At 50.2% G+C, this 13,511-nt stretch overlaps 2 protein-coding genes across 2 annotated transcripts in view; both read left to right on the top strand.

The window, feature by feature from the left end:
- The first annotated feature begins 2,955 nt into the window (after window positions 1-2,955).
- MLEC (malectin) lies at window positions 2,956-12,161 on the top strand. Its single transcript, XM_009330804.1, has 4 exons — window positions 2,956-3,132; window positions 4,513-4,689; window positions 4,849-4,906; window positions 6,032-12,161. Exons 1-4 carry the CDS (start codon window positions 2,968-2,970, stop codon window positions 6,259-6,261), a joined length of 630 nt encoding a protein of 209 aa, XP_009329079.1. The 5' UTR covers window positions 2,956-2,967; the 3' UTR covers window positions 6,262-12,161.
- An 856-nt stretch (window positions 12,162-13,017) lies between these two features.
- ACADS (acyl-CoA dehydrogenase, C-2 to C-3 short chain) overlaps window positions 13,018-13,511 on the top strand; it is a 16,687-nt gene continuing 16,193 nt past the window's right edge. The window contains exon 1 of the mRNA XM_009330866.1: window positions 13,018-13,291. Coding sequence (XP_009329141.1) covers window positions 13,018-13,291 — 274 coding nt within the window. The remainder of the gene's footprint in view (window positions 13,292-13,511) is intronic.

Genomic DNA, 13,511 nt, shown 5'->3' with positions numbered 1-13,511 from the left:
GGAAGTTGCTCCTCGCGGGCTGGGGAGGAATTTCGGCTGGAAAGGCGACGGCAGCGGTCAGGCTGCCAAACCGGCCGCGTGCAGCCGCTTGGCTCCTTTTTTTTCCATTTTCCACCGAAAGACCCCAGTTTCCACAGCGAGACCTGCCAGTTTGAAGTCCAGCCCGCAGCGCTCTCGGTGAAGTGAGAACATGCTTTGCCTGCTCTGCGCAGCTGAATCGCTCACGGTGCGGGGCGATGCCTGCCACCAGCAGCCTGGTCCCAACAGGGAGGAGCGCGGGCTGCTCGCTGCAGCCCCGGTGCTGGGACCGGGCAGGAGGAAGGTGCAGCTGGCTGGTCTGCTCCACTGCTCCAGTCCTGGCAGGGTGTTCAAGAGCAGGGCAGGGACAGAAGCAGAAGTAGAGGCAGATGGGATATGATCAGCTGCTCTAACCACTGAATCAGTAAAACCTTCTATCTACTAGTAAGGACAGGATGGAGAACTAATATTGCACTTGCACTTGGGTTACCTTTTCCTTCCTCCCCTGAAACCGCTTCGGTTATATGAATTTTGCCTGTTTCTGACAATTGGTACAGCAAAACTTAGTTGATTCAAAATCGTATTGAAAAGTTAGCTGTGCTGAGCTGCTCCTGCTGTCAGTTACAGGTGAGTGGCGGAGTGCAGAGAAGATGAGCTATCTGCTGACTTTTAAGTCTAACCTTCACTGTTTCCATGTAGGATGGTGAGGATTGTCCTGTGCCATGCAGCTAGGACTGCCATTGTTCACCCTGCATGAGTGCCATCCAGAATGGAGAGCCCTTTGGGCACAGTGGATACAGGGGAGGTCACATTTAAATACTAATACGGTTTGTTAGGAGTTTTTCACCCCTGTGGAAGCTGGCGCCCCAGTCGCACAAGGTGCCCTGATCACTGTAGGTCAGCTTCCCTTCACAGACCTCTCATGTGTGACTTGAAGGAGAATGTCCTTGTGGACTTGGAACAATTTACTTTTGAGCTGAGAAGAAAAAAGGGTCTTTTTCAACCACACTGTGACGTGCTTTTCCTTTGGGGAAAGCTTGGGGTGTCTCCTCTGAACAGCAGGCTGTTACAGTAATCCTGCTTCAGCCAGCAGTGCCAGGCACAGAGGAGGAGACTTTACCCCTTCGAGCTCTCAGCTGTTTTTCCCTCAATGGCTTTTTATTGCACCATTGTTCGGTTTACTCTGGGTTCCTCTCTGTGTTGATAGGCATGTAATGGCTACAGCAGAAATATGTGGCTGACTGGGAGGAAACGAGGTAGGGATAGCGTGTTTCTGAGCTGTACTGCCTCTGGGCAAATTAAAACCTTTTTTTTTTCCCAAGCCTCAGTTCAGATGCTGTGCCCTAAAGGACAAAATGTGCTGATGGCAATTACAAAAGCCAGGTGCCAAACACAGTTGAGTCGCAGCTTAACGCGTGCTGCTCGTCTCTCGGTGAGCACCCAGTGCACCCAGCGTGCTGTAAAATCAAGCTCGCTTCCACAGCTATGTCAACAGACCTCTGATACGCAGGTGACAGATCTTCCTCTCCAGTTACCTTCTTGGATATTAAAGGGCTTTCTTCCTATGCAGGCTTTCCTCTAATAGGAGCTGACTTCTGTGGAGTCCTTGGTTTGCTATCACTGTAATCTGTAGCTGGCCAGAAATATCTGTGTGGGAGGACAGGTTAAACTTTTCACCCTCTGTATTTCTGGTGATGGGAGTCTTCAGCCTTTGCGCCTGGGTTGGAGTGGTAAAGAGCAGAAGATTGCCTGAGTAGCTCTGTGTGAAATAGGAGACTAAGAGCTGGCATTAATTTCCTCTCGCTCGTTTGCATTGGCTCCATCTTTGGCAACGTGTGCCGGGTTAGTAGTTCTTGCTTTGTCTTGGCCAATGCAGTGTCTGTTCCCATGGAAATGGGGGTGGAAGTGGCAAGTGTCAGCAGAGAACTTCGTCTGGGATCAACTTCTCCTGCCTGAAGTGCCAGTGGGCAGATAGTGTCCACAGTCTTCCCTCCTGCCCCTGCTTCGCTGGGGAATTATTTGATTCAGAGCTCTTGAGGCATGCATCAGTTTGCATTTGTACAGTAACCCTGACACAATAAAATGTCAAGTTTGGTTAAAGTCTTTTGAGGGCTGCTTTAGAGGTGGTGAAATAATGACTGAGAAGAGGCAAATTTTACGATTTCTGTTACTTCCTTAGTCATTGCCCCATTTGAGAATGTTGTTTGGGCCCTTCTCAGGGGGGCTGTTCAGATGCCTGCAGACAGCGCCCATTTCAGCTGGGTGCCTGTGAGAACAGCAGCTAATGAAGCTGCTGGTGCTTTTGAAACCCTTGTGTATCTTTCTTGCTTCCTTCTTCCTGTCTTCAAGCTGGCAGGTATTGCGTGGCTGTGGTGGGAAGAAAGGGTTTTGTAAGATATCTAATGCTTTTCAGCCTTCTGCCATTCCCCAGGTTTTCACTTGAGGAGGATGAGTCTCTAAAACCCGGTGCCATCAACTGCTAACTTCAAATCTGTTGAATGAATGAGTGGAGTCAGTCCTATGCTGACTGTTTTGTTTTGGTACTCAGAGTTTGCAATTTGAAAATGTTGTAAAAATATTCTAGGTGTTTTTCCTCTTTGAAGCAGGAGTCAATGGCCAAGTCCTTTGGCTCTGTGCCCTGTTTGTGAAACAGACTCTTCTTTCTGAAATGGTGCGAGTGAGTTTGCTGTGTCTTAGACTGCAGCAGGTCCAGACCTGTTTTTCCATAGGACCCAGGTTCTGGGGCTTTGGCTACCTCTGCTTCTGCTCCAGTACTGCCTCCTCCTGGTCAGAGCAAGGAGGGGAGACAGGTCTGACAAGGGTATAAGTGCTAACGCCACTTAGGGTGTTAAGCACTTCAGGAGTATATGAAGTGTCTCTTACATGTGCCTCAGAAATTAACCCTTCCTCTCACTGTTTTGTGCTTGAAACCCAGCATCTGACTATGGTATGAAGCTGCCAATCTTGCGGTCCAATGCGGAAGATCAGATTCTGTACCAGACCGAGCGTTACAATGAGGAAACCTTTGGCTATGAAGTTCCCATCAAAGAGGAGGGTGACTATGTGCTGGTGTTGAAGTTTGCAGAGGTCTATTTTGCACAGTCTCAACAGAAGGTAAGCAACAGCTCCTTGCTTGTCTCTTTGATGCGAGTTCCTGGCTAAGACTGTGCAGGTCCAGGTTGTCTCTGCTGCTTTGCATGCTGGAGAAGGGAGAGAAGTAAGGCGCTAATGGTTAACTTAGTTTCTAGAGCTCTCATGGGCTCTGAAACTTCGAGCTCTCTTCCACAGTCCAGATATATAGTTGGTCTGGAAAATTGCATTACAAAATATTCAAACAAACATGTGCAACTAAACATAACTAGCGGTAGTTTTACGATCTGTTTAGGCTGTGCTGGCTTTGAGAAGAAGTGTTTTTGCCTTTTTCCTGAACATTTGTTCCTGACCTGACAGCATGCTTGTGCTGGAGGAAGTATTGCACAGATTGAATCAGGGAAGCGATCTGAGTTAAATAACCTACTCAAAACAATTTTTATGAATGTAATAAGGCTTGATACTGGTTCAAACTGATTCTGAAAGCACAGAGTTAAATGCAACCCTCTTTATTGCTCTTTAGAGAAGAATAATCCTTGTTCACTTTTGAAATCATTCATGTACCGATGTGGAAGCGGAAGCACAAAGAACTCAAAGCCCTGTGATAAATTGGGAGAGAAGTGGTGTGTGTTTTAGTCTGCCTTTCCCCCGACTCCATCAGCTGCTTTAGAGCCCTGCTCCTTAAGCACCATGCTGTCTTTCTGCCAGAGAAGTATTTCAGGGAACATAACTGGTGGGGCTGGCTTACAGAATGGATGCAAAAAGCAGCCTCAGATTAAACCGAAGGGCTGAGGCATCTTTGGTTCCTCTTCCTTCATGTGGTTCTGCTGGCATTTCCCAGGTGCTGAGTGAAGTTTGAGTCATTCTGGCCCTGGGGAGGACTTTCACTCTGAATTCACAGATGTGGTTAGCAGTTCAATATTTTACCTCCTTCAAACCCTGTGTACTTCACCAGCTTATTTCCTCTTCTCTGCTCTGCTGCAGGCTGTTACTTAGAAATGGCTTTACTCCCTAGGGTGTGGTGTGCCGCAGCCACCCTGGGGTGGTAGGAGCAGGTCCTCAGCCAGTAGGTGGAAGAAAGTTGTGAGAGAAAAGTATGAATAAACCAGAATAAAATTGTGCTGTCCTCAGTTCTGAACAGCAGACATAGGGGTTATTTTAAAAGTTGAAGGCAGATTTCAGAGTATTTGAAAGCAATGTTAATGCTTCAGTGTCTTTACCTGGCTGCTTTTGGGCTCTGAGTACTTCCCAAGGGAGTGGAGCATGTGTGGTGGGACAGTGCATGCTGCAATGCTTTCTGGTCCTGGGTGCATAACAAGCAGAGACCTTTCCTGTTCTGTTCCCCTTTCAACTGTCACGTGTCTGAATTCGTTCTGACACTCTGCCATTTCTTCTGTCCTGAAGGTATTTGATGTTCGCTTGAATGGCCACGTGGTGGTGAAGGACTTGGACATTTTTGACAGAGTTGGACACAGCACAGCTCATGATGAGATCATTCCCATGAGTATCAAAAAGGGGAAACTGAGTGTCCAGGGAGAGGTTTCCACATTCACGGGGAAGCTCCACATTGAGTTTGTAAAGGTAATAAACTTTGCTGAGCAGAGCCCTGATCTTCCTTTTCCCCTTCTTCCCCAGCCTCGTGACACAGCTGTGTGCTGGGGGAGGAGAGGTGAGGGTAGGTGGGGGGAGTACTTCTTGCCTCAAAGCTGCAGCACTGACTTCCTTCTTTGCTTTCTCTAGGGTTACTATGACAATCCAAAAATCTGTGCCCTATACATCCTGCAAGGAACAGTGGAAGGTAAGCACAGTTTTTGAGCCAGAAGACTCTTCCCCCTTGGAAAGCAGCCTATTGCTTCTCAGACCATGAGATCATAGCTCTTGCTGACCCACCTCTGCCAAAACTGTTTCTCTCTCAGCAAGTTCCCACAGAGTGCAGTTGCAGAATGAAAAAGGTGTGGAGTGTCCTCCTACTCTTCCAAGTGCACAAAGCTGCGTCATTTTTGGAATAAGAAAAATCAGTTTGTTTCAGGACTTCCTGCATGTGGGGTAGAGGAGAAGGGAACATGTCTGGTCAGTCTTAGCTTATAGCTACAGCTGTAAACTGTAGATAAACCCCCTCTGGCCTTGGAAGTCAGCAGCAGCCCTGCAGACAAGTAATTTACAGAGATCTTTTAGCTAGTAGTTAAGTGTTTCTTAAGTGCTGGTAAAGTCCTTGCCCTTTCATCACCCTCTTTGTAAGTCTGTGCTGGAGTTGGAGCCCCTCTAGCTCTGGCTAGAGGGGCTCAGACCCCTCTCTGACCGAAGCATCAGTTTGCTTTACTGTTGGTCAGGGATTGCCAAGTGTTGCCGACGATTGGTGCATAACCTTGTGGCTGGGTGGCACCTTGCTGTGCGGGGACCTGTAATTCATGCTCCAGGCTCAGGACTGGATTTGAGTGGGGTTGGACCATGCTGCTCTGATAGGTCTGGGGTTGAGGGGTGCAGTGATGTGAGGTAGGACCATTTGTGGAAAGGGTTGTTCCCCTTCCTGTTTGCACCTGTATCTGCTGGTCCCGCAGGCAGCAGGTGCTTGTTCTTGACTAGATCTCACTGAGCAGCTGCGGTATCTGACTGTGTATGCTGTAAGTGTGCTTTTGTGCTGTAACTTACCCTGTGTGACAGGTAGATGGGGTGGATGGGTGTCGTTTTCTTTGCAGACTGGGTCTTTAGATGCTCTTGCATCATGGAGGAAAGAAATAGTGATGTGAGCCTCTGTGAGGGAGGATGCTCCTATTTCCTGGGGTGCTCTGGCCGTGGTGTTGACGTGGTGTCAGGTGCCCTGTTGCTGGCGTGCATGCTGGATTGGGGAGTGGGGAATGGAGTGACTTGGGTGACTTCCCAGGTTACATCCTGCCTCTTTGCAACCTTTTGTCTTGTCCAACAGATGTTCCAAAGCTGCAGCCGCACCCGGGTCTGGAGAAAAAAGAGGAAGATGATGATGAAGATGAATATGATGATGGCTCCAATGTTAAAAAACAGGCAAATAAGAACCGGGTTCAGTCAGGCCCACGCACACCAAACCCCTATGCCTCGGACAACAGCAGCCTCATGTTTCCTATATTGGTGGCCTTTGGTGTCTTCATTCCTACCCTCTTCTGCCTCTGCCGATTGTGAGAGCAAGCCCCACAGAGCATCAGCCAAGGGGCTGGGAGGGAAGGAGTTGGACCAAACACGGTTGCTTTCAATTTCTCCATATTGTTCATAATTTAAGGGAAAAAAAAAAAGAAAAAAAAGATGTTTCATTTGGAATGAATAGCAGGTCCAGGTAAGAGGGAGCTTACCTTCCCCCTGCCAGCAAGCAGCGAGGCCCTCGCCTTCCCCTTCGCACCATGTGCAGCCTCCGATCCTCCCTGGGGCACCCAAGAGTAAACTGAGTCCTGGCTGTCTGTGTATTGGGCTGTTGGAAGCTGATGCTAGCAGTCCTGGGCCATGTCCCACGCTGAGAGAAAGCCATGTGCTGCAGGATCTCTGCCTTTGCTGGGTGGAATACGGTTCCTTAAGCAGGGAAGCAGCTCCTAAACCCAGGCCTGGGAACACGTTTTGTCTGGGAGCGTGGAAGTGTTGTGGTGCCGTTGGGTGACTAATGACTATGGAGGATGGAGCCTGGCTCAGCATCTCCCTGAATGTGCGCAACACGATGTATGGTACTCGCCTGCATAAAGATACCAAGACTCCAACTAGCCACTCGGCCTCTGTGGAGACGTTCCCCTCCTAAGAGTGCAAGCTGTGCCAGGAGCAGAGGGATTTATCTGGCCTGATTTGCTGCACCAGTTGGGAGAGACTTTCCTAGTTTGACAATTGTAATGTTAGATCCATTGCAGAGGGATTCTGCTGTCAGAATGTCAGCTCTTGCTGCCTGCAAGAGGCTGATGTTGTTAGCGTCTGATCAGATGCACTTGTTTTCTGTATTGATTATGGCTTTTGTTTCCTTTAATATCCTTTTCTTTTCAAAGGTTTAATTTTAAGCCCAGTTCCTTGCTTTGCCCTTTCTAGCAAGTGACCTCTCCTTTGGAAGAAGCTGAGAATCAGAAGACCTAGAGAGGAGGTTCTGGACTTGTTCCTTGGCCTTCTTAACAGTTAGCTCCCCTCCCTGCCCCCTGACTGTGACTGTGAACAACCTGTGCTGTAGGACAGAGTGGAGCAACCTTGCAGATGCTCCCTGTGAGCTCTCATTCCTTGTTGTAGGGACCAGGCCTGCCCGCAAAGCGGTGAGAAGTGCAGTGGACTTGGTTAGTGTTTTCAGTTAGCTCGGCCTTTTGCAACTCAAGGCACTGTGGTGAAGGGGCAGATGTCCAACATTTCAGTGCTGTAGAGCAAGGTGGTTTGTTGCCCTCCAGAGATCTGGAAGAGAGCAGAATACTGGAGACAAGGTCACCCGCTTCCCCTGGGGATATTTCTGCAAGAGGCTTCTGTTTCCACATGCAGAGCCTGTGCCTGCCTGACAGAGGCTGAGCAGCGCGAAAGCCCTCGCTGTGCCTGCTGATCCAGAGCTGCAGGCCCTGAGGAGCTGCCTTCCCATGGTCTTGGCCTCTGACATGTTGAGCACTTCTGGCTGGCGGGAAGGGGATGTTCTGTGTGCCAGAGCAGGGTCTGGCCCAGGCATGGCTGGGTCCCTGCGGGTCAGCTTCAATCCTGGTGAGCTCTGGGCTCACAGAACACTTTACCTCGCTATCTCTGTTCTCAGAAGTGCTCTCTCTTTACCCGGAGCAGCTGCAGTGAGCGGTGTCCTCCTCGCTGCTGCTCCTCCCTGTGCCTGAGTTCTCCTAGCGGTTGTTCTTGGGTTTGATCCCCTGCAGTGGCTCAGCCTTTCTTTGAGCTGAGAAGGGTCAGCAGAATTCCCTAGTTTCTGGAAAGGAAACCAGAGGAGCAGCCTTTCTTCTCTGCTGGGCGCAAGCGGCTGAAGCCTTCTCTTCCTCTTAACCCTCAAGCTGTGATATGAGCTGCCAGCTCACGGGCTCCAGAATGGGGAGCTGGGGGAGGTGTCAAAGCACTGCTCTGCACAGCAGTGGCACTGAACCTTGCCTTTCTGATCGCATACATCACTGCTATAGGCCTCACCCTAATTCTGTGGCTGTGAGCTAAAAAGCAAGCAGGAGGACCTTAATTACCTTCTCTCCCGTTGCACAAGTGGTAACAGCCAGTTTGGGAGAAGCAAGAGGGTCCCTGCCACACCGTAAGGAGAAGACAGGCTTTAGGGAGAGCAGATCTTAAGAACAAACCTTAGGATGAAAAGGTGGTAAGCTTGAAGTTGTCTGCTTCGTCTTCTAGCTGCTGTTAAAATCCTAGTACTTATAAACTCTCATAAAATGAGCTCTGTTTTGTTTGATGACGGTGTCTGCAGAGATTCTCCAGCATTTTGGGGATTGCTCTAACTGGAGCACAGAGACACTTAGATCTTTATCAGTTTTGAGAAGCATGAACTGCGCTGATTTGTTAAGCAAAGAACCTGGGCTTGAAAGCAAGCTTCTCTGTAAGGAGCTGTTCTCCTCCAGGCCTTTTAGGTTGCATTTTATTTGAGCATCCTTGAAGCAAGGAATCACTCAGCTTCTTGTGGCTCACCCAGTAATCTCTGCACCTTGCCTAGCATGAGAAAAGGGGAGTGCATTTAGGTGTGCAAAAGTTGGAGACAAGTCTTCTAGAATAGTTTATCTCTGCCTCTCCTGGCAGCCAGGGCACCCATTTGGTGCCATCAGCTGCCCTAAGGCAAGGCTGTGCAGGGTTTGATCTGTTGTGTTCCAGTTGCTCAGTGCAAATTAATTTGTCTTATTTGAATAAGAATAGGGAGGAGGAATAGTTCATCCTTCATGGTTTCAATTTAGTTGTTTTGGCTCCTGGTTTTATCAATTTTTGTCACTACAAAGCTACTGTCTGGGTGGTTGGAGGGTTCCTGACCCCGTTATGGTGCTATGAGCAGTTTTCCTTGTTGGTCCATCCCCTCCTGACAGGTTTGCTTGGGAAGAAGCCTTCAAACAAAGCGTGTGGGAACACAGGAGGATGGTAGAGGGTAAGCAGTTAGCACCTTGCTGTGAATGCCGTACTCAGGCTGGTTCCCCTTGTCATCTCTGTCTGGCACCTGCGAGCCAGCCAGATGGGTATAATGAGGTACCTGGTCCTGACCAGGGAAAGAAAAAGTTTGGGTTGGCTGTAGCTTTCCAGTATGGGTGTTTGAGGGAATATCCGAGACATTGTTTAATTGAGACCGGCTAGAGACAAGCCGGTTTGTGCTTTTTTGCCTCCAGCCAGCAGCAGGCAGATGAAGTGTGTGTCCCTGTGCAGCAGCGTGGGGAGCTGGGTCAGAACAGACCCCGGCTTGATTCATGGAGCAGTTGGGTAGAGAGGGGCAGATAAGGCAATTTTAATAAAGCTTCCACTTAATAAAGGGGAGGTGACACCATTGATCATGTTTTGGGCCTGGATCCAGCCTCAGGGTAGTGGTTCCAAAGCCTATTTTAATTACCCCCTCGTCAGCCCCTCCTTTCATACCTTTAAGCCAGACCATTTTCCCCTTCTGTGTGTGTGACTAAAACAACAGCTCTGACCCTTTTGAGTATCCCAGGTGGCAGTGAGCAGAAAGCCAAATGAAATCCTGTCTCTTTTTGGTGCCTTTGTCTCAGGCTTTGAATAAAAGTCTATTTGAAGAAGCTTCTTTTTTTTTAAGGAGCTTCTGAGTTGTTTTTCTTTTTCCCCAAGGGACAGGCATTCCCTGCCCTTGTGATCAGCTGGGGACTGTCTCACTGTCCCTGGATGCCAGCTCCGGAGGTCACAGCTGAAGCAGAGAACTGCGAATGAGTATCTTTGGTTCCAGCCCTTGAGGTCAATGGGAAAAAAGCCTAGCAGGGGATAGAAGAACTGGAAGAGCTCCTTCAGGTCTGGTCTCCCCCAGAAATCTCCCGAAGGCAGGATGGAGAACTGCCAGACAGTCTGGTGCCTGCGTGTCTGTGCAGTTCAGAGCCGAGTGAGTCACAGCTGGGTCTTGGTAGTCGTATGGTGCTTACAGCTTCTGGGTGCAGAGTGTGGCTTTGGGGGTCCTGCCCCCCAAACTCATTCGCCAAGGGCTTGCCCTGCACTGTTTGGGTCTGAACAGGGAGCAGAGACCCGTGCTTTGTCCCTTGGCTCTCCTTTAAGTCAAAATGGGATTGCAACAGCCAGGGAAATGTCTTGGTATGGGAAGTCTGGGCTGAACTGGCCTGTCTGATGGAAAACAGCAGCAGGAGGGAAAGGACCAGCAGAGCAGCTTCAGCCCTTGATGTGAGACAGATTCTGAGCAGCTGCGAAGTACCAAGTGTTTCAGGCTCTGTTTGGTGCTCAAAAGTGGGAGAGATCCGTCTGCTTCTTGCACTTATGTGACGGGGAGGGAAATATCCTTGCTGAGAATCCAAGGGAAATGGGAGCTGGGCCAGCACTGAGCTAATTTACCTACTGGCGCTTCTGCCTCTCCACAACAAATGCCAAAGTCTAATACAATTGAAGGATGCTTTTTTTTAACATCAGCCTGGTTCCACCAGTCTGTCTTCACTGGCTAGTCCCAAATAGGCTCAAGACAAGTATTCTCAACGGCACAAACACAACACCGGGCTGGAGCTGTGAAGGCTCAGAGATGTGGTTACATGAATAGGCCTCTTGTGCTGCACCCCTGCTTCGCGCGCTGCCCAGCGGGGCTGGGGCATGTGCGTTTCACCTTGGATCTGAACAGATTTGTCCCAGAAGTACAGTAGCAACCGCATTGAAATGGTGCTGGGCTGGACGGGAGAGGTGAAAGCAGGTCCATGTCTTCCGGGACTCTGGCTTGCTCAGAGTTTATTGCTGTATATTAAATACTATTTTTGGAGATTGGGGGGAAGATGTGGGAGGGGGAGGGATGTGGCGGCGCTGTCCCCAGGCTGATCAGTGGGACGCTACTGCAGGTTATTGATAGGTTTTGATTTTTTTTCCCAAAAAGTGCTTTATTTAAAAAAAAAAAAAAAGGAAAAAATAATCAGCAAAACAGAAATGCTTTCCTCCCTTTTAGAAACAGTGCTGGCTGATTAGAAAATGTGAATAATCTTTTGCAAACATCAAAGGTCTCTGCTGAAGAGTTTGTGTGATGGAGATTTCAAGGCAAGGGACAAAGTACAGCTTGAACCAGTTTAACTGGGGACAGTGTGAATCTAGGAAACGCGGGATCTCTGCCCTGGAGTTGTTCCCAGCCACACGTAGTGGTGATGTGCTTGCCTGTGCTACCGTGGCTGTTCTGTCACACTATAACAGTTCCTGAGCTAGGGCGCTGGAGTGAAGCACTATCTGGAAACTTGCTGGCAAGTAGGGGCTTGAATTTTTCATGGTTTCTACAGGGACTTCGTGTGTTCAGGGCTTTCCCACTCAAGAAGCAGCCAGGTTGGTAAAGCAGCCCCAGAGAACGTGAGGATCCTGCAGAGGCAGGATTTGTGCTTCGTGCCAGGAGGCAGCAGCCAGGACTGCGAGATACTGGGCAGGTGACAGTGATGTTTGGGTCCCATTGGCGTGGCAGCTTTTAGCATTGGCAAATGGTCCCACTGCTCCACAGTGCCCGGCTGCGTAGGCTGGGACGTGTGGAAGTGACCTGTGTTGTTGGCATTAAGGACGTGTCACAAACTACTTGAAGCTGCAGGTCTAAGTTGTCTGTAAAGGCTAAACAGTGTGGGGAGAGATCTCCATCTGTATTTGTCACCAGTGCAAAGGGTTTTTAAGGAGGATTTTTTATTTTGCTGTCCATTGCTTTGTTATAACAACTTGCAGTGACATTTTTTAGTTTGTTTTGCAGCAAGCTTGGGCCCTGGGTGAAAAGCACAGATGTCTATTTCTGATTGCATTGGCTTTGCAGGGACTAGTTTGGGGGAAAAGACGGGTGTGGGGGTGGGTTATTTTATTTTTGGTACATGGTAGCGGTTTTATTTTTTAATTTCCCCAGGATGTTTGGTTGAGGGAATGTTCTGAAATCTACTGTCTGGCAGTTTTAACCAGCAGTGCGTTAAAGGAAAATAAACAAAATTATATTGTCACTTGGATGAGGTGGTCCCTCTTTTCTAGTGGGGGGGATGGGGGAACCCCCTCTGCTTTACGGCTCGTGGCGTGGGAGGCCGAGACTGACTGCACTGCGGAAGGGAATGCAGGCTGCTGCCGAGATGCAGTTTAACATCCCACCACTGCTGCAGCCCAGAGCCTCTCCCTGCCGCTGCCTGCCTCTGGTACAGCTCCAGTATTCTCTTGCCAGTTGTTTTAGGCGATTAAGTGTAAGGTGAATGGTACAACATCCTCTTAAAAGTGCTGATGTGGACCTTGTTGCTTCCTGCTCAGATCAGGAACACCAGAGATGTAATCTACCTTCTGGGGTTTTGCAAGCTGCCCCAATTTCACCTTGAAACTGCGCCAGAGGTGGTCAGAAGGGGCTGTAACTGGAGCAGAGAGAAAGCAACACCTTCCTTCTCTAGGTTCCTGCTCTCGGGGGACAAGGCCCCTCGGCCCTGTGCAGAAGCAGCCGCTCTTCTGGACAGCCTGGGTCTTTGGTCCGTCCTTCCTGGGGCACAGGATGGAGGGACCAAACCCGCTGCAGCAAGGAGGGTTTGGGAGCACTGGCATGGGCAGGCTTGTTTGAAATAGCATTTGGTTGGCAGTAGCAGGCACGTGCTGCTTACAAGTAGCAGCAAATGTCACTAACCACTGCTCTAAATCTGTTTCCAGTCATCTTGAGCGTGTTGAGTGTTGGCTGGAGTCTGAAAAGAGGATGCAGATGTTTCTTGTTCTTGCCCCTGTTCCCTGAAGGGCTGGAGGTGACTCTTAGCAGCTCTTAAGTGCCTGCTGCAGGCTGGTGGGCAGCCCCTCTTCGGGGAAGAAATGCCTCCTTTCCTCGGTGTGATGCTCCCGTGGGACCTCCCCAGTCCCTCCCGCCAGGCTCAGGAGACTCGTCCGGCATCTGCCACTGTCCCTCTGATGTGTGCTCGTGGGGGGCCAGGGGTGGGGGTGACACCGGCACGGCTGGGAGGCCGGTTGACCCGGGGAGAACGTGGCAGGACACAGGCGCTCCCTGGGCCACCCTCCTCGGGGCACGCGGTCCTGTCGCTGTCCCTGCCCGGATCTGGGTCCCGGCTCCCTGGGGACAGCAGCCGGGGTGTCCCAGGGCAGCGGTGGGGTGCGCACTCCGCGGCATCCCCGTGCTGACACCGCACCAGCTCCCGGGTCTTTCCCGAAAAGTGCTTGCCACCGTTCCCTAAAAAGACCAGGGCTCTCTGGGGGACGCCCGCTCTCCGTAATGACCCGCTGCGCTGGGGGATTCAGGCCGTGATTTAATTAACGGGAGACGCCAGCTGCCCCCGCGGTGCAGCGAGGGGCTGATCTCCCGCCTTCCTGGG

This window comes from Pygoscelis adeliae, unplaced genomic scaffold (assembly GCF_000699105.1).
Source record: "Pygoscelis adeliae isolate BGI_AS28 unplaced genomic scaffold, ASM69910v1 Scaffold358, whole genome shotgun sequence".
NCBI lineage: Eukaryota > Metazoa > Chordata > Aves > Sphenisciformes > Spheniscidae > Pygoscelis > Pygoscelis adeliae.
Note: the sequence above shows the minus strand (reverse complement) of the source record. Positions and strands in the feature narration are given on the sequence as shown.